The 25996-nt window shown below is 39.7% G+C and overlaps 1 protein-coding gene across 1 annotated transcript in view; it reads right to left on the reverse strand.

The window, feature by feature from the left end:
- Positions 1–4298: 4298 nt before the first annotated feature.
- snx7 (sorting nexin 7) overlaps positions 4299–25996 on the reverse strand; it is a 49309-nt gene continuing 27611 nt past the window's right edge. The window contains exon 9 of the mRNA XM_051410256.1: positions 4299–5749. Within this exon, the coding sequence (XP_051266216.1) occupies positions 5669–5749 (81 nt within the window). The 3' untranslated portion in view covers positions 4299–5668. The remainder of the gene's footprint in view (positions 5750–25996) is intronic.

The following is a 25996-nucleotide window of genomic DNA, read 5'->3' on the forward strand; positions in this document are numbered from 1 at the left end:
ATAGAAAATGGGAGGTTAAGTAGCTTTTTCATGGATGGCCCAATGAGGTTGTGTTTGAAGGTGGGACGTCAGGGACATTTAGGTTTGTTGTGAAATGTGTAGATTGATAACTATTGTGTTTTCATATAATTTGTCTTTTAGTAAGGACACAGTTGGGAGATGAACCCCATTCCACTAACGTGAAAGTACCACACCTCATGGTCAGCGCATATAAATTCTGAAAGAGGAAAGTGAACTACATCTGAAATGGGATGAAACCTGGCAGCATAAACAGACTAACTTGTAGCATAGCCTAGTAAATGAACTGGGCAGGACATATTATTTAGCCCTGTAATATCATTCATATTATTTAGCCCTGTATAGACTCATTCCCCCCCGATGTAACACTGAACGCCAGAGGAAGTCCTTTCTTTCTGTGGCCACCTCCGGCCGCGAGAGGGACAGTGGAGACACTGTCCTGAGCCAAATGTCTCTTTGTCACTTCATCATTTTTACCCATCATATCACTTCGTAACTTTATGTTGTGTGTACTATGTTGATAAAATGTTATCACTTTATCACTTTAAACAATCACTCACTATATTTAGTTGTACTAATTTTGTTTCAATTTATGCGGCTAACTGCACAGTGCGTATTGTTGTATATTATATTTACCTACGTTAACTGTCATTTTTGTGGCATTGTTGCATTTAGTTACTGTTGTACTTTATTTTATGTTAGCTTTATCCTATTGTGCTTTGCACTTTGTTGCATTTAGTTACTTGTTTCTTACTCTTGCATTACTTCTCCACTTTTGTATCGCAATTGTTGCACAGCACCCTCGGGATAAATAAAGCTTCTTGAATCTTGAAACTTGAATTGAATCTTGAATCTAGCTTGACTTTTTTAAAAACTATTCTAAAACAAACACACCTTTACTCTCTTCTCTCAAAGCCACAAATCTTTTTCTCAGTGCTTGTAGTGGTTTTTTCATGCCAGCAGTTTTCAGAAAACTTTTAAACCCTCCATTCAGCTTTAAAAAAAACGTAGCTTATGAACAGTGAGACAGCTGGAAACGTAAGGAAACAAACATCAGTTGACACAAACTCCAGACGTCTGACAGCGGTTGTGGAAATGGGTTGAGCACTTCATTGAACCACTCTTCATTATGGGGATCTTTCCTGCACCTGAAAACCGATAAGCATAAACCCAAACTCCAGCAGATTGATTTATTTCAACAGCTTAAACCTTTTTTAAAGAGAGGTTTTCAGTTTGGCCCCAGAGCAATAATCATTACTCCAAAAACATTCTTGTTTCAATCGATATGCTGTCATGAAAAGAGGAATAAAGAGAATGACTGTTTCTGTATTGAAGATTAGCCCTGCCAGCTAGCAGAACTTTGTGAGACACTGGGGGAGACAATACGCTTGTTGTGGATAAACAGCCTGCAAAAAGCTGATATATGAGTCACTTTGAGTCTGAATACCTGCAAGAGACATTCAACAGCTTTACTTTTCCCATCACTTCTGCTGCTTTTCATGCCAAAACAGCCACAATGCTTTTTAGTGTTAAATCTGTCTTTATTATTCAACATCTCAAAATCTATTTTATTCAGACTTTTTTTTTTTTTTTTTTTACAATCAACAATGATAAAAGCAAAACAGAAAGAAAAAAGATATCAGTATAAAAGGTTAACTCAAGCTTTCTGTTACAAAGACTCTGCAGACACTGGAGTCTTCATCAGACATGTAAACGTGAAATCTCTATCGGCACAAACATTCTGGAGAGAATTTCATAAAGATTTAAAGGCCTGTCCTCACGAATACGTTTTTCTCGATTCCGGATAAATACTTTATCCTATCGGCCTCGCGTCCAGACGGATACGGCGTTTTCGGGGTTTGAAAACGGTACTTTTTGGAAATGGGTCCCAGAGTGGGAAAATCCAAAAACGCCGGATTGCCCGGAGTCGTCAGGACGGCGAAACAGATTTTTTCCGAAACAATGACGGATTAGCCCCGCCTCTCTAGCCTTTAACCTCAGCCGCTGCCGCTAGACGCATCATAACAACAACAACGGCGGACTACTACTACTTGTTTGTAAACAGCGCATGCTCCATGGCTTCTTTTCCGGTTTTAGTGTATTGGTGTGGCGGTGTCACAGCGCCACATACAGGCCTGGCATATGTACTACAGCGTTTCGGGTCGTTTCAGTGAATCCGTGTGGACGCAGATATTTCTGGAAACGACGCCGTGTTTACGGAGATTTTTTTCGAAACGACATCGTATTGGGTGAGGTCGCGTATTCGTGAGGACAGGCCCTAAGGCTTCTCAGAGTTTAGCAGATCAATGTGCATTATTCATACCATTCTGATATAACATGTTAGCCTAAAAGGAACTTTAGATGGATGCAGATGTCATCTAAATATTGAAGCCCAATTCAGCCAATTCTATAAGTCACTATAATGAGAAACTTTTTCAAAAGAATGACTTAGTATCTCAAAATAATGAGAAACGTCTTTAACATTTTGACTTAGTATGGAAAAAAATTATGACTTATCTCAAAAGGATTACTTAGTATCAAAGTCATTATTTTAAGATACTAAGATAATATTTTAAGAAAGTTTCTCATTCCTCCTTTTTTTTTATCACATTGGCAGAAATGGGCTTCCATGTATAAATGTGTTGTTTAATTAATTTCTTCAGCTAATTTTTAAGAAAATTACTTTTTTGGCGTATAGTCTTTGCATGAATCTAGCCAGGCCAATTCCTCTTCAGTAAATTAATGAGAAAACACATTATAGATACAAGACCTGAACCTGCTTTCAGTCAAAGGCAGCACATTAATTGAAATTTGATCTTTTACTGGCAAAGATCAGACCTCACAATATTCAGATGGCTGATGTGTCAGGAGATCAGAACATATTGCTGTAGCTTAGCTAAAATAAAAAACGTGGCAGACTTCATGTTTGACACCAACCCCAGAGCCCGCCATGTGTGATGAGACCAATTTCACTGTTCCACTTACATCAAGAGTTAAAGGTAAAATTTGACACATTTATGTGGATGTCCAATCATTTTTGATGTTAAATGGAGCAATACATTCCTCAGTGCGTACTTTTCTGACAGAGAAAGTTGAGTTTTCAGGATGCGTTGTGCACAAGCGTCTGATGCCCACGGCCAATGAGCAAGCTAAGCTAGCAGCTGGGTGCTAATAAACAAAATTTCACTTAGCTATATTGTTACCTTCAACCTCCGAGCTGAAACAGCCTGTAGTTCTTCCTCAACGCCATTACATCACTGTATGTGTCAAATGACAGTGCTGGTGCCGGAAGAATACGAGATTTTACAGCTATTCCTCGGTCAATACAGCACGCACTGAAAAATGTATGTCTGTAATTGACTACATTTACCATCAACGCTGACTGGACACACTGTAGTATAAAGAGAACCACGTGGACATGCCTTTTCCACCAACAGGGAACCGGCTCAGTTCCAGTGCAAGGACCTTGTTTTGAACCGTTCGAGGCATTCGATCAAACATAAATCGGTTAACAAAAACCAAAGTGGACGTGTCATATTCTACAGGTCGTTGTGTATTGTGCCCTCTGTTGATAACACATCCTTGATTTCAATGGTTCCACTCAAAACTGGTGGAAGGACTGGTTTAGTGTAGCAGCAAGGTTCCTAGAATCTTGAATGTAACTGGTTCAAAAACCAGTGGTAATTTGGTGGACAAGCCAAGTCTCACTCCCAAGCAGTTAAATACTGCAGCTTGATCAGTGGCCCTCCTCTTCAAATGTAATGTGTTATTTATTGATAAGACGGCTGAACATTAACAGCAAATTGGGGGGGAGAGAGAGAGTGAGGTTCGTAACCTAATTTGCGTATTTGTTCCCAATCTTAACCAGGTTTATTTTGAAAGTCTAACCGAAGGATGCATATTTATTGTTACTAGCTTGACGGCTAGTGGCAGCTGTGGCTCAGAGGTAGAGTGGGTTGTCCACTAATAAGAAGGTTGGTGGTTTGATCCCCAGCTCCTCTCGCATCATATTTGGAAGTTAGGGGCCACAGACCAAGTGGCAGTGTATATTAAACTTAATTCAACCCTTATCAGCACTAAAATCTTATGTAATCAGGGTCTTATGGACAACAGTGAAGCTGGAACCAGTCATCCTGCAGAAGCAGATGTCAATTTGGTTTCTTGCTTCTGATGCAAGGGTCATAGTCTTTCTCTTGTTCATGTTCACAGTTGAAGAGCACTTATTGGTCAATGTCACTGAACATGTTGTAGAAATTTTCAAAATAATGACAGCAATAAAATTCTGACATGCAAGTTTTATTTTTGTTGGGATGCTGCGTCGGTTGTCTTCCACAATGTCAGAGAAATTGTTGTGTCCAAAACCCATTTTCATTCCTACGAGGCCTGCTGGGTCAGACCATTCAGGCTGATCTTGTAGTCTGATCTTGGCATAACATGTGTCTGCGGCCATACTTACGTCACCTATTAAGACTTTGAGTGAAGATCATTTTGTCAAACTACTCTTTTCAAGTCTCTCGGAACCATGTCACCAACTGAGCTCCATCAAAGTAGTTTGGTTAAGATTAAGGAGAAAAACAGTGGTCATGCTATACTAAGGTTAAGGGTTAATTAGTATCAGTAGCTGTGTCTCAATTCAGGGGAAGTCTGCATTTAATGATCTGCATTTAAAATGAATACCAAAAAAACTACATAAAGCAAATACTAACAGAAGACTAAAAACTCTAGTTGGAAAGAAAGTCTAGTTGGAACAAATAACAAATAAAAACTAACAATGATGACAATGATGATGTTCTAATCATTCATGGTGGCTTCCTCTGCTGCCTCACCGAGTTGACAGCTAACAAGTAACTTCAGATTTGCTGTCATGGTAACATTACTGTAAGTCAGCAGCACTTTTAAAAGGCAGCTAACAACTTCACTTTTATCAACGATTTATCTGATCCATGGTTTCAAATTCATACTCTTTGTCAAATTACTTTGGAACTTTTAGATTTTGCACAAAAATAGCGAATTGTCTGTGGAGAGCTGCTTCTAGTGGAATCACAAGCGTTGTCTAGAACGGCAGCGATACAGAATGCATTGCAGCTGTGCCCAGTGGAATCGATCAGTTATTCTGTCAGTTGGGTGCAACTTTCTGATGTTAAAGGTGGAAAATTCCAATTAATGGAGTTGAAGAGGGCCTGAATGCATCATTAGTTTGGGTTTCTCTGAGGTGAGGACTCATTGCGCCACATCTTGGCATTCTAGGCATCCCCTGATTGGACACAGCTGTTCTCCACATATGGAAGGAAATGTTAAAGTACCACAATGTCTTCTAACACAATAAGAAAGCAAGGTGGAGCCAGAAGAACCAAAAGTCTTCTTTTTACTTTTGGCACAGAGGTGTGTAAACACTATTTGGATCACAGTGTTGGTTTTAGTGATGCACAATCATCACTGGAATGGTAAGACTGGGATTATCCTCTTTGGCCAGACAGCAAGAAAAAGAGACAGAGAGAGAGACAGAAAGAGTGTGCTTGTTTCGTACATGATGCATGTTTGCATAAGTGGACACTGGTTTAAAGTCTAGATTGTAGATGTGTTGGACAGATGACAGAAGGTGTGCTCTATGTTGATCAGGCGACCTCCACGTTTCAATCATCTCCACACTTTAACAGGTGTCTTCCCCATCTCTCTGTGCACCGGGCTCCACCCTCTGAGACAGGAGGAATGATTCCCACACGGCCAGGCACTGAAAGAGAAGACACCACCAGCACCAGCACCATCATCATCATCATCATCTTAAAAGTTTTCCTTTAATCTATGTCTAATCTAAAAACATCTGAAAACCACTCTCTAATGACATGGAGAAAATCAGACATCCACACCCACTATTGAGTGATTGGCTAAGACCTTTGCCATCAACATGTTCTGATGACATGTTGTACAACCTATTTGGTTTGAAGAATCCTGAGGAGAAAAAGCCTTTGAAACCTGAGCAGCACTCATAGAAACAGCAACAGCGTCTTCTAATGGCCTCTCAATAATGAAGAGGCTGAGAGTGATACTTCTCCCCACATCCCTCTTCATGAGTCAAAACATTTCTTTCGACAAAGTGACATCATCCAGATAACTACTCTGACCTACAGGACTAATTACATAATTATCTGTTACTCCGCTCAGTTCTGTCAAACGTTACATCCAGCAAATCCAAAGCTTTCAAACAAATGCATGTTACATTTTCTGCATTTAGAGACGTCCTAATTTAACAAGCAGCCAGGCTACAGATTGGAGCTATTACCTTCTACAGCTAGCTTAGCCAAAACCTTGGTTTGGACCAATCAGCGTCCTTTGAAGAACTATTGGCAGCTATGTCATGAGCTATAGGCGTAGTTTAACACTGGGTAGGCCTGAGTATTGGCAGCAATCTGGCAGTATGATATGTATCATGATACAGAGGTTATGATTCATTATATTGTGATATATTAGGATATTGTAAGCAACGTGATATATTGCCATTCAATAAAAAAAATATATATCTAATTTTAGGAAAATTGTCATAGTATGAAGAACATACAGACATATGCATAACATCTGAGCAAAAAAAAAGTACTTTATTATGCAACCAGGATGGTGGGATTTGTATTTATAACAGTCGCTGTGACATCAACATCATAGCTATCAGTTTACGTTTACAACACTACTATCCAGCAGTTGGGGGTTTAACCACAAAATTCAAGTGTTCTTGAGAATTGATACAATCTCACAAAATAAAATATCACCATACCATATTTTCTTACAACCCCTAAAACTAGGTGTGTGTGAAAAGTGAGTTTAAAGTGACAAAGACAACAATGGCAGCTGTTAAAGAGGTTGCTAGCACCAATTCTTTTATTTTCTGGAAAGAAACTGGAGTTAGGTATATTCTCATTTTGACGAGAAGATCAATAGAATTAGCGGCACTGAAAGGCTTTTCTCCATGGAAAAGATGTTTTCACTCTACTGCTACCCAGCTGAATGACTTCAGGGTGGAAGACTTTGCATTTGTGAACTGTTCAGGAGGATGCTAGCGAGAGGAACAAAAAAACTTTTTTTAACAAAAAACCCCAATACTTGTGAAAAAAAACCCCCAATTTTTTGAGAGAGCCCCCCAAACGTTTAAAAAAAAAAAGAAGAGTTTTCGCGGGTTTTTTTTTTTTTTTTTTTAAAAAAAAAAAAAAAAAAAAAAAAAAAAAAAAAAAAAAAAAAAAAAAAAAAAAAAAAAAAAAAAAAAAAAAAAAAAAAAAAAAAAAAACGGTTATATGGTTCATTGATCTGATTAGTGGAAGTTTGCTTGTGATAGATGCTGATAGACAGATGGTTCATCTAATCATCTGCAAAGTCTTTTTTTTAAAAAGTATTTTAGTGCCTACACTTTTCCAAAAGGTTTCAACTTTCCTGCTCCAGGTGGTTTGTTACACAGAACCATCTGGAGGGGTCAGGTTTAAACTCAGGTTAAAGCCAATGAAGGTGTGAGGTTCACACACCCTCTAAGTCTGAATAAAACCAACTGATTCCAGAATGTCGGCTTACCAGTGGCTAGCTAGCACCAAAAAAAAAAAAAAACACAGCACGTAAATAATATGTAGAATATTCCTCTGGCAAGAGAGCAAACAAGCTGACTCTACCAACTGTCAAAGTAACAAAGAGTAACGTGTACTACTAAAATAAATTGCGTCATATTCATCATCCTACAGGTGGCTGATGTTTTTGACTTGCATTTACTTGGCATCTCATTAGGGCCCGAGCACTGACGGTGTGAAAGCCCTATTGTAATTGAAGGAACTCTTTTTCTTATTTTTCCTCCCAAACAAACGCACATTTGGAGGCTTTCCCATGCTCGAAAACTCATGAAACGCAGCGCACGTGTCAGCCGCGGCGAAAAATTTCATATTTTTTAGGGGTCCACTATGAGCATAGCAAAGTGGCCCCTCAGGGGCCCATAAACTGTACCATCCTGGGCCCCTTTCACCGATATGCATAAAAATCGGCACACACGTAGATCTTATCCAGACAAACAAGAAAATCCAGTGGGTCTCATATCCCAAACACATTGTATTTGAACGAACAGATTTGGACACAGCCATCTAAAGACATTCACGATTAAAAGTTGTGCTATTTTCGACATTCCGTCGAACGGCGTGCACGTGGCGTGGTGTGGAATTTCAATGACTTTCCATTTAAGAGGGATTTATCATAACTTCTGCGTACATGATCCGATCTCAACGTAACTTCACGTTTGATAAGAGTCCTGCCTTGAACACGTCTATGTGATAATATTCAATAATAGTGGGAGCGCCACCTACTGGCAACAGGAAGTAAGCGCTGCATGGCGATTTTGAGCTGATTTGTGTGAAATTTTCATGTTGTGGTCCGCACGTGTTACGCTGGCACATGACGTGGAGTTGCGTGGAGTGCGAGGTCCCGTTCATCGCTGCTTGCAGCTTTAATTTTAATTTTTTAACACAGTTTTCACATGTGACAATCTTCATGTTTCTTTCTATACCTCATAATAACTGCCTTTACTACAGTTCCACCTTTAGCATCGTGGTAGAGCGTATCAGATATAAAACGCTGTTCTATCAGAACTTTCCCAAATATCTATCTTAGGATTTCTCTCCCCTTTCTCTTTTGATCTGTCTCTCTTCTGTCTCCCTCGCCATCTCATCAGTGAAGGCACATTATTGCACAGACAGAGGCGCCGAGAGGGCCCCATTATGTGTGTCTGTTGCAGAGGACTTGACAAAGCGAATCACACTTTTATGGCATAAAAGCAGATCTCAAGATAGCACGAGAGGCAGGGAGCCGTGCAACCAGAAAGTGAAAATGACAAGCACACACCAACAGGCGCAGACACGCTCAAAAGCTAATCTGTGAACTTGGGTTCCACTCAGTCAGCACACATCAATATAGTCAGTTTTTCCCAGGTAGTAGCTGTTTGTTTAGAGGCGGCAATAAGTCAGAGCCTCGGCCCGTCAACTCTCCATTTAACAGCCGATTTCTCTCAATAGCACCTCGGTAGCACTTGGCAGTGCAGGCTGGAGTGATAGAAATTATTTCAGGAGGCAGAAATGTCATTGATCAAGTTAAACAACAATGGGAGGAGTCAAAAAGTCCAGTGTAAAGGAGAGGAGAGACAGTAGGAAGCTAATGCAAAGGCATGCTATTGAAGTATGAAAAATCAAGCACATCTTACACCAACTTTTCTTGAATTTAACATGGCTTCAACTTAAAAAAGTCTGAGCAAGTTAACAAAATCTGACGAGAAAAACGATGACTTGATTAGATTGAGTACCAAATGTTGTCTTTATAGAACTGGTGCTTTTGGCTCCAGAGGCAACTATAACACCAAGAGTGTTCCTTACAAAGCAGATTCAGATGTTCCAGTGGAGCACTAAATCTGTCCAAGGAGCCTGGATTTAACAGGCTGCCTGTCGAGTCAGCATGGCCTTGTTTAAGGAAGACTGCAGAGAAAGCCAAGAGACAAGGAAATTGTAGCACATTAATCTGACAACAACAGAAAGTGCTGGTAGAAAAGGTAACAGGGATTGATTCATTTCCAGTTTACACACAGACGACACATTCATGGTGGTGTACTAAAGCTTCTGACTGAGAGGAGTCTGGATTTCTTTTAGCTCTCTGGATAACCAAGACACAGTGAAATAAAAATGGCATTTCCCACATTCTCATCCTGTGTCCCTGCAGTGTTTTGTCTACATGTCAAATATAACCAAACATTCTTGAGTATTTCTATATCCCCTCATTTCTCTTCCTTTTATCAGCAGTCAGACAGGCTTGTTGCCCCTTTAGACCAGTTTTAAGCAATAAAGCCACATTCTGAGAACTCAGTATTTCAGTTTTACACAGCAGTGGTTCCTGACCTTTTTCCTCAAGCACCCCTTTTCAGAATTATAATTTTTTTTTTTTGTGTCTATCATTGAGTAAACTGACGACCCCTGACTAAGTGACATATTTTATGGATATTTCATATTGTATTTAAAACTGTACAAGGAACCTAACCAATCAACTCGTTAAATGCAACAACTATGTGTAAAACGAGTGATCTGGATACATTTTTCCCGTTTAGGGAATTTTTATACTTGAGACTTGGCCATTATTCTATTAGACAATTTACTTTCCATTTAAGTAAATCAAATTCTGAGATATAGGCATACTGTGTGTAATATTTATATCACACCTTACAATCAAGAAGGCTTTGCGACCCGCCATGAAGCTTTGGTGACCCAGAGTGGGGGTGCGGACATCACAGTTTACCCCGAGTGGAATTGTCACTTGATTTATGAGCTCAGTAAACAGTTTCCAAATGAGTTTATGGTCTCAGTAAATGATTCAGTAAATGATGGTCCCATTTAGATTCAAATAGACAATAAAGCAGCTTTAGGGCGGGGCTACCTTGTGATTGACAGGTAATTATCAGTAAGTGTGTCCAGCTCAACGCACCAAACTCAGATCAAACTGTCAAACTAGGCAATGCTGATCAAATACAAAGCAAGATTCTGTTACTGCCTTGACTATTTCTTGCCTAAAATTGTTTCAGAAACAAATTGTACTGTTTATCTGGAATAGGACAATGTGTAACCAGGTGAGCCGCTATTGTTTCCTGTTATGGACAAGACAAAATGTCATGGCGACGACCATAATATCAAACCAGAGGCTTCAAAACGGTACTCCACAAACCAAAAGGTGATGTCACAATAGGTTCACACTTGTGTTAGACCAACAATTGAGTTGAAGCTATTATAGTAACTGGTCTTGATGCATCATGAAAATGTATTAAAGGGATGGAAACATTGTCAGTATCTCCACACCTTTCATATGACCAGATTTAAGATTCAATTTACACATGTATGCACTGCACAGATGGCAGGGAAACATTCTCCAACCTATCTCTCTCACACACACGCACACACAAAATAGTATGGCAGAACTCAACTGGACATAAGAATAGATCTGATTCCTCTACTTTAAACCAAGGCCTACCATGTACAGATGAGCTTTCTGTCCATTACAAAGGCACTACTACAGGAAGCATTTAATATGTTCAACCATGTCTTAAGTCAAAGTGTTCTGCATGGTCACGGCCACATTTAGCCCTTTTCCATACACGTGTGCTGGCTTGGCTTGACTCTGCACATCAGCCCTGTTGTAATGTATCTCCATTAGATGTCTTTAAATGGCAGGAAGAGCAGAAATAGTGGAGAGAGCTCACGTTTGAATGAGTGGTGTAGCCGGAACAAAGCAGTAAGTCAAATAAATAAAATGTTCTCACTGTTTGACAGCCAGTATGTTCTAAAGCACAAATAAATATGGCCACCTTTTTCCTTGCAGTATGTATTGTTGTTTAAATACTAAAGTAAACGCTTTTCCTAAAAATTCCTCAAATTAAACGTCCTCGGTAATTTTGTTATTTAAAAAAACTTTTATTATGAAGATATAAAATAAGGAAGTGTTGGGTTTTTATCAGTAGTAACCTAACAGGACTCCTGTACAGCTGAGCTGAAAGTGAACACGAACCAGTAAAAATAAAGCAGGTATCTAAAAGTACAAACAGGGACGCAGGAGAGAAACTAATCTTCAAACCACAGAGTTTCCGTTAGAAGACACAAAAGTACTGAGGGGGGAACACTCTTTTACAAACATCTGTCTGTCTGATCGCCTGTATAGACAGGAGATGAGTCTCAAACACATGCTTGTTTGAGTGGGAGGATGGGGGTTGTCACGGGTTAGCCGTGGTTGGCGAGATGTCACCGCAACCTAATTGGAGTAACCTGATTCTTTCACAGATTATCTGTCTCATGTACTACTGTCAGGATATAGTGAGAGGTTTAGCAAATACAGGGCTCCAGAGTGCGACCAAAATTTTTAAGAGTGCGACTAATAATTTTTCTAGGTCGCACTGGTGCACCTGACGCTGCCCGGGTGAAAACATAACAGTTTATTTCGCAAGCGCATCATCTCTCTGTGTTCTCCTGTGACCGAACTCACACACTCATGGTAGGATCATATTGTGTTCTAAACCAATAAGAGACAGAGCTCGGGTGGGTCTTTGCCTCTGATTGGCTGTGGTCCTGTTCACCACGCTAAGTTAAGTGTGTTTAAAAATTGTGCGCAACCTGAGCGCGAGAGTAGCTGATTAACTGAAAGAATCAGGTTTAAGAAAACCAAGCCTACAACCAGCCCTACTACTATAATCCCATCCATCCCCACTACTGAGAGTCCATCCCGTCAAGACACGGAGCCCTCGGTCCCTGGTGAGATACAGCATCAGACTCGGAACCAGAGGAGGAGACAACCGAGTCTGGCATAGAGCCCGGCTCCGAGACCCAAATTAAAAAGGTCAAAATATATTCCTTCAGACAGGACTGGCTGAGACAATTTCCCTGGCTGAGGTACAACAAAGGACGTAACACAATGCACTGCGTGTACTGTCAGGAGGGCGGTCAGAATATGGCTGGAAATAGTGCATTTGTGAGCGGGTCAACAACGTTTCGTATCGAAACTTTAAAAAAACATCTAAAAAACACACAATATGCTGTGACAAGTGTGTGTAGAGAAAGTGGCCCCTCTCCCAGCTGCATTTCAGCGGCAGGTAGTAGTAATCATTATTATTATCATTAATAATTATTTTACTTGAAATGTTCAATTTCAGCTCAGTGAAGCAATTTAAACACTTTATTTTTCTTTTTATATATAATTGTGCTTCAAATAAAGACAAGCATTTCTCTACACCTTATTCTTGTTTTAAAATCATTCACATTATATGAAAGTTATGGAGAGCAATAAAAAGGTGACCTTATGGCGTTAAAGGCAATGCAGTGAAAAATTTGGGTGCACCTAAAAAAAAGAGTTAGGTGCACCAGTGCAACCAATGCAAAAAGTTAGTCTGGAGCCCTGAAATATGACAGAAAGTTATTTTTTTTAAAAGATACCTACTGCAGCTTTAAGTATATGTCATTACACTGATGGATATAAACCATGTGGGTTTCAAAAAGTGTTCAGTGTTTTGTTGATTGAGTTGTACCTGAATTATACACACAATGTGTTTTGATTAGACCTGAACATAAACACAACATAAACTCCACAGGGTACCTTTAAGATGATCCATAAAGCCTAATGCTTTCCAACTGCCTAACCCATCTCTGGTGTTTTTCTGCATGTGTTAGTTTTAAAGGAGAAACAAAGATTGAATTAGGACCATATCTTTTGTGCACCTTCAGTCCCAAAATACCAGCATTGCCCTTCAACAGCTACTCCAATATTTGTTGACCTGAAATATAAGCAACATCTTTATTATTTTTACCCATTCTCTGGCAGAGTCCCTGTTGCTATGAGGTAACCATGGTGATGCTGACAAGGCTCTGCCTTTGCTGAACACTCAGCTCATCACAAACCTGCATCTGAATGATAATCACTGTATCATCAATAACTGCTGGATCCGCGGACCACAAGCTCCATCATGTTTTGGAAGCTAAAAGCTGATTTGGTGTGCTATTAAATGTGAAACAGGTTTGGATCAGTGATACAATCATGAATGATAACATACTTAACTAGTTCATGTGTATGTGTCTGTCCTGGTTGATTAAATTCAATTTTATTTGTATAGCGCCAATTCATAACAGAAGTTATCTCAGGACACTTTTCAAATAGAGCAGGTCTAAACCGAACTCTTTATAACATTATTTACAGAGACCCAACAGTACCACCATGAGCAAGCACTTGATCTGGGTTTCTGTTTGAATTTGATGCATGAAAACAAATGTGTTCTTCCACTGTGCTGGCTTTGTTTTAAACTTTGATTTATTGTCTGGAAAAATGGGCAAGAACCTGACAAGCCATGATGGATAAATGGGCATTTATGAATCAATCATTAATACCAGCTTTATGATTTCAATACATGTAAATTTGAAACTGTGGGTGGGTTGAACAGTTGCCTGACAGGCACTGCTGGTTATTGTACTGTTCAATCACATGCCTTGAATATTTCTGACGTTAATGATGGACTGTCACTCCTCTCCTGTCTTGCTGCTATAAAACAATAAGCACACTGTGCAAGAGGAACAACTGCATGTAGACGTGCTAATAGAATTGCAAATATCGGTGCATCATCATCCTGCAACACCCACACACAGCAATCTGATCGCAGCATGGTTGAGACCGAATATACTGCAGCACATGTATTTCTACCAGCCAGCTGTTATCCCTCACATTACAGATAAGAAGTTAGCGGGATGTTTGTCACATCCATGCATGAAATGAAGGTAATCACCTCTACAGTATGTACTGTAGTGTGCCACTAAACTTGCCTCTCCTCCATGTTTGACAGTGTTAATGCCTACTGTAGTAGTCCATCAGAGATGAACATGTTTCTGCAGTATCATCAAGGTCTTCTTGGAAATTATTGTAATGTGTAAAGTCTCTGAAGAGCAACGTACACTGACACACATCAAAACACATGAGTCTATTGTTTGCTAGGCAAGCCCACGCACTGGCAGAGATGAAGAATGAATGCGTACGGATTCTGCACTGTCCTATAAAGTTAGACATTAGCTACTGCAAGACTGACGACTAGCTTCAACATTTGTGTAAAAACGCATATTTTCCTTCATGCGAAGAGTGAAACGAAAAGATGGATATCAGTATCATGTTATTGTGTCAATTTTGTTTGTCTATAAAATGCCACTAAATATTGAGAAGGGCGTATGGGACAGGGTTAGGGTCAGTCCATGGTGACCTCTTCAAATGTCTCATTTATCTGATCAACAGTCCAAAGGCTATAAATATTCCATTTATAATTATTTACAAAACTGTAAACAAAAATGCCAAACTATTTACTAATTCTGCCTATTTGCATATTTGGCTATGGTGTCTTGTCTATACTACAATGTTACACCAGCTTTTAAGTTCAGTTTTGTATCTCAAGGTGAATCCTATGGTCAACACACAGTGTAAAAACTTTGAAAAAACACACAGTGTAAAAACTTTTTACTCTATTTGTCCTGAGATAACCTTTGTTATGAATTAGCTCTATACAAATAAAATTGGAATTGATGGCCAGATGGTAGAACTGTTTCAATTACTGCTCCAGTCTCCAGTTTCCACGTTTCAAGAAGTCCACCATTGTCCCTTTCCCCAAAAGACCAAAGCCTGCTGTCTGAACGACTACCACCCACTAGCACCCACCTCCACCATGGTCCCCATGGCCGTTATTGTTTAATTTCATATCTCTGTGATGTGGTACAGAGCCGACAACACAACAGCAAAAAAGAAAATGGTTGTGTAAGGTAAGGGTACGTTTGTCCTGCCATCCACATCACACCCGTCCTCCCCTGCCTGTTCCTCTGTCACTCTGTGTTAATGGTGCATGCGTGTCATTTGGGAATAAATGTCAGAAGGACTTGACGTTAAAGTGATGACTTGGTGGTGGTCAAGCATAGAAAAATGTCTAAATCCCTAAAGACAAAAGTTCTTTCTTGACAGAACTGCTGTGAATTCAGCTCATTATTCGACTCATTATCCAGCAATCTCATAAAGATTAGTTAATAAAATGGCAGAAAATAGTGGAAAAATGTCCATCACAATGTCATATGTCACCTTTAAAATAAAAAATTTTGTTCAACGTGGTTGATTTTCAAAGAGTAATGACCCGTTTGAATCAAAAATCTACAGTCTATAAGCGACAGACGGTTTGAAGTAGTTTGCCTTGTGATCCAGCAGAGGGCGCTCCACTATCTGCTTGACCTATGGCGTGCCCTACTGACATGTCAGTAAACTAAGCTAGTAATGTTATGTTGTTTCCTATGTAAATGGAGGACACTAGCAAGCAAAGCATGGAGCAAAGTGGTCCTCAGCAGACAATCACGACACCAAAGCATCTGACGAGCAGCATGCTTCTGTCGACTTTGTACAATGTAGCTGTCTAACTCTACAATGACAACCAATCTGCAGACTCACTTGCTAATGTTAGCTTTCCACCAAAGTAAGGCAGTGGAGCAACGTAAAGTGTACAACCTCGTGAAAATGAGAGTTCTCGACAGTTCTATGTAAGGATATGCGGCCCATTGGTGGCCCATTTGACAAACTGGAACACATGAATGTTTGACAAACATTATTGCACTAGTTAACGTTGGTCACCAATCAGTTTTTATACTTAAAAACATACATGCCCTTGTTTGAGTCTCTCATTTCTACGTTCAAAGCCTCCTCCTTTGTATGTTTGAGGGCCTGTCCTCACGAATACGTTTTTCTCGATTCCGGATAAATACTTTATCGTAAAGGCCTCACGTCCAGACGGATATGGCGTTTTCGGGGTGTGAAAACGGTATTTTTTGGAAACGGGTCCCCGAGTGGGAAAATCCGAAAAAGACGGATTGCCCGGAGTCGTCAGGACGGCGAAACAGATTTTTTCCGAAACAATGACGGATTAGCCTCGCCTCTCTAGCCTTTAACCTCAGCCGCTGCCGCTAGACGCATCATAACAACAACAACAGCGGACTACTACTACTTGTTTGTAAACAGCGCATGCTCCATGGCTTCTTTTCCGGTTTTAGTGTATTGGTGTGGCGCCACATACAGGCCTGGCATATGTACTACAGCATTTTGGGTCGTTGTCAGTGAATCCGTGTGGACGCAGATATTTCTGGAAACGACGCCGTGTCTACGGAGACTTTTTTCGAAACGACATCGTATTGGGTGAGGCTGCATATTCGTGAGGACAGGCTCTGAGTCTCCACTTACTCACTCATTCATTCTGCCTTCTTTATGCTCTTTATGTCTCCTCTCCTCACATTGATCTTTTCCTCAGTCTCCTCATCCACCTTTATTCATCCTCCCTTTCGTCTTCCCCCACACCCCATCAAGGTGGTATAAAACCCTCCCAGGTGCAGGTGTCTTATTAGATTCGTATAGGCTGGCTCCCTGTTCTCCACTCCAATAAATCATTCACAGGCCCCATGGCTACACTAGCCCACCTCTGCACCTGAATAACAATATCAGCACATAGCAAAGAGTGATCTCGTCCTTTGGGATCACTTTCAGTAGAGAGTTATTGTTTGCTCACCGTGTGCTATGGAATGTCAGGAGAGTAAAAGGGTTGAATGCATTTTAAATTCATTGCAATTGGTTTGCTGTGCACAGTTCAGTTCAAGAGTGCCAAATGAGTCACTGAGATTAAATCAATTTGATGTGGTTATCAATTGTTATCATAAAACAGTCTTCTTGGTGAATAGACAGTGTCTTCCTCAGCTCAGTACCTAGGTTAGGTTATAGGAAGGCAGCCTATAGTTCTGTAAACCTTAGACCAGGAGTTTTATAACACTGAAAAGTCTGACACTGTGGGCCAAAATTAAGCTGTTCCCATAATGCTTTGGAGGATGTACACACAAAGTGTAACATTGCCACACATAGAGTCAGACCTGTGGGATACAACTTGAGCAGTTCCTGTTTGCAGTGTACCAATGGATGTACAGACAACTATCCCTAGATTACTTTGATACTGAAGACAACTTAAAAACAAGATGATTCAATGGCATGTTCTAACTTCTTATAATCTAAAGTGTCTTTTTTCTATAATTCCTAAGCCGATTTATGGACATTTATTTGTGATGGAAACCAATCACATCAATCTTAACGAATATAAATCAACAGTGAAATCATAAATCAGCAAATATGTTCATGATGTGGTGATCACAAGGAGTTTTCATTCTCCAACAAGAAAGCCTTGATGAATGAAGAGTGAGGGTTTTATCCAGAGCCAAGAAAGGTGCCTTTCGGTCAGGTGACAAGGAACAGCTCCGCCTGAGCAAGACTGAAAGCTGGCATCAAGGAGGAAAAGCGGAAACATCAACAGAGACTGGAGAGAGACCTCACCAAAGATATGTGACAGGCAATACAGAACATCACAACGTACAAAAGGAGTACTCCCCAACCATGTTACATGATGATCTCCTCAACAAAGAGTCAGCTGTCAAGTCAACTCCGCCTCCAGAGGATCAACCAGCATCAGTATCCACAGCGGATGTGAGAAGAACCCTCCTGAGATTGAATATGAAGGCCTCACATAACAGACACTGTCACAGATAGAATGTTCCCACCTGCTTCAAGACAGCCAACATCGTCCATGTACCTAAAAGGTCTGTGGTGTCTAGTCTAAACAACAACTGTCCATTGGCACGCACCCACATTGTAACAAAGTACTTTGAGAAACTGGTTCTCCAGCATATGGTAAATGGTAAATATTAAATGGAACTGTACTTGTATAGCGCCTTTCTAGTCTTCCGACCACTCAAAGCACTTTTGCACTACATGCCATATTCGCCCTTTCACACATCATCATCACCATCAGTCACTACTATTAGTGTAGTTGTTGTTCTGTCTGTCTGTCTGTCTGTCTGTCTGTTCTCTCTCTCTCTCCCTCCTCCCTCTCCCCCCCCCAACTCGTCGAGGCAGACGGCCACCCACCTAGAGCCGGGGGTCTGTCTGAGGTTTCTGCCTCTTAAAAGTAAGTGTTTCCTTGCCGCAGTCGCCAAGTGCTTGCTCATGGTGGGAACTCTTGGGTCTCTCTAAATAATGTTATAAGGAGTTTGGTCTAGACCTGCTCAATTTTGAAAAGTGTCCTGAGATAACTTCTAATAAAATTGAATTGAATTGAATTGAATTGAATTGAATTGAATTGAATTGAATTCACTCAGTGATGGCAAAGCCCACTGAACAGAAAGTAACGCATTCATACACATTTACACACCGACGCACAGCATCGGGAGCAATTTGGGGTTCAGTATCTTGCTCAAGGATACTTCTTATTAAAAAAAATTATTAAAACATAGGAGATTAGCACCGTGGTACAACCACCAAACCCGCCAATTGAAGCAAAAAACAAGGAAATCGGAAAGGAAATGGCGCTCTTCCAAATTATTAGAATATCGCTTAATTTGGCAAGATAATCTTAAAACTTATAGAAAGGCCCTCCATAATGCCAGAGGAGCCTATTATTCAGCACTAATAGAAGAAAATAAGAACAACCCTAGGTTCTTCTTCAGCACTGTAGCCAGGCCACATATCCCCATAAACTTAAGTAGCAATGACTTCATGAGCTTCTTTTATAAAACAATTATTAATATTAGAGAGAAATTATTTTAATTTAATTAGTGACCAAATGCCCTCAACAGGTATCACTGGCTCTCCAAGTTTAGGAACTTTAAACTCAGATATTTATTTAGAATGTTTTTGTGCTATCAATCTTTATCAGTTAACTTCAATAATTTCTTCATTGAAGCCATCAACCTGTCTATTAGACCCGATCCCAACTAGGCTGCTTAAAGAAGTTGTACCCTTAATTGGCACTTCTTTACTGGATATGATAAATCTTTCTGTATTATCAGGATATGTACCACAGTCCTTTAAAGTAGTTGTAATTAAACCCCTTCTTAAAAAGCCCACTCTTGACCCAGGGGTTTTAGCCAACTATAGACCGATTTCTAACCTCCCCTTCCTCTCTAAGATTCCGGAAAAAGTAGTCGCAAAAGAGTTGTGTGACTTTCTACATAACAATAGTTTAATTAAGGATTTTCAGTCAGGATTTAGAGTTCATCACAGCACAGAGACACCTCTGGTTAAAGTTAATAACGACCTTTTGATTGCTTCCGACAATGGACTTATCTCTGTACTTATATTATTAGATCTTAGTGCTGCATTTGACACCATTGACCATAATATTCTTTTACAGAGACTTGAGCATCAAATTGGCATTAAGCAACCGCACCAAGCTGGTTTAAGTCATACTTATCAGATTGTTTGCAGTTTGTACGTGTTAACGATCAATCTTCAATAAATACTACAGTTAGTCATGGAGTTCCACAAGGTTCTGTACTTGGACCAATACTATTTACTTTATATATGCTCCTTTAGGCAACATTATTAGGAATCACTCCATTAACTTTTATTGCTATGCAGATGATACGCAGTTATATCTATCAATCAAGCCCGATGAAATTAATCAATTATCTAAATTACAAACATGTCTTAAGGACATAAAATCCTAGATGCAATTTTTTGGCCCCAAAAAGACTTGTCTAAAGATATAGCTACTCTAGATGGCATTACCTTGGCCTCTAGCACCACTGTGAGGAATCTTTGAGTTATCTTTGATCAGGACATGTCATTTAATTCCCACATAAAGCAAACCTCCAGGACTGCCTTCTTTCATTTACATAATATTACAAAAATTAGACACTGGATTACTGCAATTCTTTATTATCAGGCTGCCCAATAAGTCCATTAACACGCTCCAATTAATTCAGAACGCTGCAGCACGAGTACTGACACAAACTAGGAAAAGAGATCACATCTAGGGCTGCAACGATTCCTCGAGTACCTCGAGTAACTCGATTACAAAAAATGATCGAGGAATTTCCTCTGCCTCGAAGCCTCGTTTAATTAAATTCAAAACTCACGTTTCGCACAAATTCTTTTTAGTGTGACACAATGTGCAACGGCGTTACTAACGGCGTTATTTTTTCAGTAACGGAGTAATTTAATTAAGTACTTTTCCCATCGTTGCAACGCCGTTACCGTTACCGTTACTGAGAATGTAAAGTGGCGCGTTACTTGCGTTCCTACAATGTGGTTGAATGAAGCGCAGCGGTGTCAGGCTTTCTGACAGCCACACATCAGCTGCCGGGAGAGGGCAGGGTGGTGATAATGACACCGTTGCAAATGCGATGATGATTGGCTGGGTGGGCGGATGCCCTGCTCACGCTGTCTCACTGCACGCTCTAACTACTATAAACACAAGACAGAGACAATGGCGACGAGCTAGGGAAATTCAAAGGTAGCGATATCAAACTGGAAGTACCGACACCACTTCTCGCTTACTGAAGTTAAAGGCAAGAATGTTTATGTAACATGCACTATGCCCAGGAAAAAAGACTTTATCCACGTCTGCCTCAAGCAACTCAAATCTTATGAAGCACCTCACAGCAACGCATGCTAACACGCCACTTGTTGCTGCTGCTAACCCAACCTCAAGCCCAGATGCAGCTAGCGTGAGCTCCAGCAAAGGAGACGGAGCCACTCCGTTAAAACAAGCAAAGCTTGGTCAGTAATAGGTGGCGACTAGGGCCGAGCTGAACACATTGATTGCAAGGTATATTGTTGAAAACATGCTACCCCTGTCCATTATTTCTATGCATATGGCCGGCTGCAATCTGTTGAGTTCAAATAAATACCAAATGTTCTGAAATACTGTATATAGTGCTTTTATTCTTCATTCAGTTATTATAACATATTTTACGTTATAGAAGATGTTATAGAATGTAATAGCGTTATAGGACATAAAAAATAATGTCAGTTACTTTGCTGAGTAACTAATTACTTTTACAATGTGGTAACTGGAAGAGACAGAAGATGTCGAAGATGTGGGATCATTTTAAATTAAAATTAAGGACAACATCGTGGTGTGTGTACATTTGGACAACATTTTTATTTTATTTTTGATACTTAGAAAAAATAAGTGGGAAACAATTTTATTGATTTTATTTAATTTTATTTCTCAGGAAATGAAGTGAATTTGAATGAAGTAATTTCATTTATTTATATTGGAAAACGATTTACTACTTTACATAATATGTATAATAATAAATAAATGTACATGGAAACAAACTGTTTTTATTATTAAGTGATCTGTCTTGTTTTCTGTTGTATATTTAAAATTGGGCTTTAATTAAGCAAAAGTATGTTTTATCCGATTACTAGATTAATCAATGGAATATTCGATAGAATACTCGATTACCAAAATATTTGATAGCTGCAGCCCTAATCACATCTCTCCTGTACTAGCTTCCCTGCACTGGCTCCTTGTAAAATTTAGAATAGAATTTAAAATCCTCCTCCTCACCTACAAAGCTCTTCATGGTCAGGTCCCTTCATATCTTAAAGAGCTCATAGTACCCTATTACCCCTCTAGAACACTACGTTCTCTGAATGCAGGGCTACTTGTGGTTCCTATAGTCTCAAAAAGTCTCAAACAGCCTTCAGTTACCAAGCTCCTCTCCTGTGGAACCAGCTTCCAGTTGTGGTTCCCCACATTTAAGAGTAGGCTTAAGACGTTCCTCTTTGATAAGGCTTATAGTTAGGCCTGGTTCAGGTGAGTCCTGAACCATCCCTTAGTTATGCTGCTATAGGCCTAGACTATCGGGGGATTTCCCATGGTGCACTGAGCTCCTCTCTTCCTCTCTCTCTGTTTCTGCACTCATTCATGTTCCATTAATGCATGTTACTAACTTTACTTCTTCCCCGGAGTTCTTGTGCTTTCTCGTCTCGCAGGTTCGTATGGATCCTGGTTGTGCCTCCTGCCATGGTCCTGCTTGACTGCCATTGCTAATATCGCTGATATTATTGTTATTATTAATATTATTATTACTACAGTTACTATTATTACTATTGTCACTACTCATTGTCCCCCATCGTTGCTGTTGTCGTCATCATCGTCTTCTTCATGTTCATCATCATCAGTCACTACTATTAGTGTATTTGTTGCGTCTGTCTGTCAGTCTGTCTCTCTCTCTCTCTCTCTCTCTCTCTCTCTCTCTCCCCCCAACTGCTGGTCGAGGCAGACGACCACCCACCTAGAGCCGAAGGATCTGTCCTAGGTTTCTGCCTTTTAACAGGCAGTTTTTCCTTGCCCTTGTCGCCAAGTGTCTTGCTCATGGTGGTACTGTTGGGTCTCTGTAAATAATGTTTTAAAGAGTTCGGTCTAGACCTGCTCTATTTGAAAAGTGTCCTGAGATAACTTTTGTTATGAATTGGCGCTATACAAATAAAATTGAATTGAATTGAATTGAATTAATCCAGCGTACATTTATATAATTTTAATTTTGTAAGTAACATAAAGGGACTAAAGATTGCAATTTGGTGTATAACCCTCCAAAAAGGACTGTATGTTGGTGGAAAAGTATATTCATCAAGTTATTAACAATCTTTTTAATTTTCTTTTATTACACCCCACATAACTCAAACTGAGTACAAAGTTGATAAAACTAAAAATAACAGGAACTGCAGCTTTTCATATGCAAAACTCCTGAATACATTTAGAAACATTGGGTATTATCCAGATGGAATAAATTCTCAGAGGACCGGCAAGTGTGCCAAAAACCAGCAGGTATTTGGGGCTGTAATTAATACTGGGGAGAGGGGGTGTAAAATCACACACACGTGTGCTCTGGATTGGATTTGAATCATTGAATATGCAATATTAAATTCATGCTACCAACCATACAGAACTAAATCCTGTCAAAATAGGGGCTTGAAATTTGAAGCCAGAAACAAGATGGTCTCACCAAATATGGGGGAAATATCTTTGATTAAAAAAAACCAACAACATTGATTTAAAGTTATTCACAGTAAAGGATTTTCTCCCTGGAAATAACCTTCCATCAAAGCAAAGTCTATTTTCTATTCTATTCCTTAATATGGTATTACCCTGCTTTGGACAAGGAATGAAATCATCCTCCATGTAGTGATTTTATGCTTCACTAGAATATTTTGCATTGCAACAACAACTTTGCTGAGCAGGCATGCTCTATTTTAGCACTCATTTACACACATTCACACCAGAGATATGCCCAGTAGAACCATAAGGCCCACAGGACTAAATTTGACAGTTTCAGGTCACAGGTTTGGTTTTCTTTTCTTGACCCTCAGGTCAGTCTCATGAGATCCACCTAGTTCTATTGATTTTTTCTGTATTTATACATTCACGTAATGTAGCCCCAAAACACTGGACAAAAATTCCAACTGAAGTCACTGAAGTTATCCCTCATGTCAAAGGGATCTTAAAAATATATTGTTAATATTCTCTATAATGTAAAGGAACAACAAGGTCTTTGGAGATAAATCAGACATTATCTGTTAGCCTCAAAGTGGGCAGACCAGTGTGTGTGTGTTAAATTGACAGCTGACAACACGTGCTATTGTGCTATTAACTGCAGCTTACAAGCCAAGGACTGACAAGCAGTAGACTTAGCAGTAGTGTTGTAGAATAACCCATGTTCACACATGCAGACTCAAAGTACCTAATGTTCTCTCATGTCTTACCAACCTGAAGCTTGCAGACGTGTATGAGCATGTCATTTACATACTCAGCTCTAATTGGATAGCTATTTTGTCACACTGAAACTACACTGGACATGCTGTTAGACTTGAGTACTGCTTGGGCATAACTGAACTCAAAGGGATCACAAGCTTTTTGCGTAGTTTAAAGTGATAAATCGTACTTGATGCAAAATGCATACAGTTTGAAAGGTCTGGGTTTGGGTTGGTTAGGTTTAGGCATGAGGAGTGAGATTGGTTATGGTAAGAATATCAGGGTATGAACAGAACTTGTCTGTAATCATTAAAATGTAATTAAATGTTCCTAATGAAATTCATTCTGGGGAAGAAAATACCTTTTAGTGTCAAGATCCGAGCTCTAATCACGAGTTCATGGCTTGTATTGGCCCTTTAGAAGTATTTCAACTGGTAAAAATGACTAAGTGAGCTTTATCCTTTAAGTGCTGAGAGTTATATCACCTATACATTAATTATTGTAATGGAGTTTCCGTTTTTACCCAGTGACAGAGCAGTTCTCCTGGAGAGGCCACTGCTGCTCAATAAATGTAGATAAGACAGTGCTAACAAGACAAGTGAGGAGCTGAGCTGTTGATGTACCGACTTGGCAGTGCAGGCATCTAATAACTGGGGTCATGCAACATACATTGCAGACCACAGCTGATCTGTGTGCCTCCAAACTAGCCTTCAGACAAGAAGTTGTTTTGTTTAAAGACCAACTTGTCTCTCAAAGCTGTTTCATCAAAAAACCTGCCCAGTTCTAAGGCCATACATAGAAAAAAAAGGGTAATAGGCTCATCGATGTGGACTGTGTACTTTGTGGATTTATATTTTGTTTTCTTTAAAGGTCGGATTGATTAGCAGTCTGTGCTAGGTGGCAGAAACAAGAAGTGTGACAATTGACTTGGAAAGACAAGCGCCTGTTTCCAAGAAGCTGTCAGGTAAGAATCACTGAATTTACTCCTCACTCACACACACAGAGAGAGATAAAAACAGAAGAGCAAATGGCAGACATGGCCAGGACATTTTAACAACAATGGCACTAAACCAGTACCACTGACTATGGTGAGTTCAAACAACATCCTACAGTAAGCATGCAATTATGCACACAATAGAAATTTTAAACTGAAATCATTTGTTATTTTGGCTATAAAGACACATATTCTGTTTGAGATCAGTCACAGCGCTCAGTTGACCTGGTTTCCTGCAGCAACCCTCTGTACACTACCTGTCCATTACCAAACAGCAGACACACACTCTAGAGACTAGCCGGTGAACATAGCAGGGGTCCTCTTAACCAAATGACTGAATTCCTTTAACAATAATGCCCCATGTGCACTGATTTAACATTTGGAGAAATCCAAGTTCTCCTGAACAACAGATAAATGCAAGCAGAGTTAAACAACAGCTGCAAGCACTGTTGTGCTTGAGTGCTTTGAATGCGTTTTTCTGTTTATTTTCCATTAATATGTTCACAAATTAAAAAAGGGAAGCCATTCATGCAGCATTAACACACACAGTTCTGTTTATAACGTCTGAGTGCTCAATTTAAGAACCTTTGAGAAACATTAATATTTAATTTCTGAGATGTTGAAAAGTGAGAACTGTGGGGTATAAATCATAAATATGCAGGAAGCAGCCTCATTTGTCTGTATTGTTGTGTATGTCCATGGCCATATCCGCCACATCGGGAACAATCAATGTTTGAAAGCTCAGTTTCTAACAAATCGTTTCGCTGGCTGTATTAGAAATGCTTTCACACTCAGAAGCCAAGTGCCCTTTGGCTGCTTCTATACACACACACATTATCACACGACACACAAACACGTGCACACACACA

This window comes from Dicentrarchus labrax, unplaced genomic scaffold, assembly GCF_905237075.1.
Source record: "Dicentrarchus labrax unplaced genomic scaffold, dlabrax2021, whole genome shotgun sequence".
Taxonomy (NCBI): domain Eukaryota; kingdom Metazoa; phylum Chordata; class Actinopteri; family Moronidae; genus Dicentrarchus; species Dicentrarchus labrax.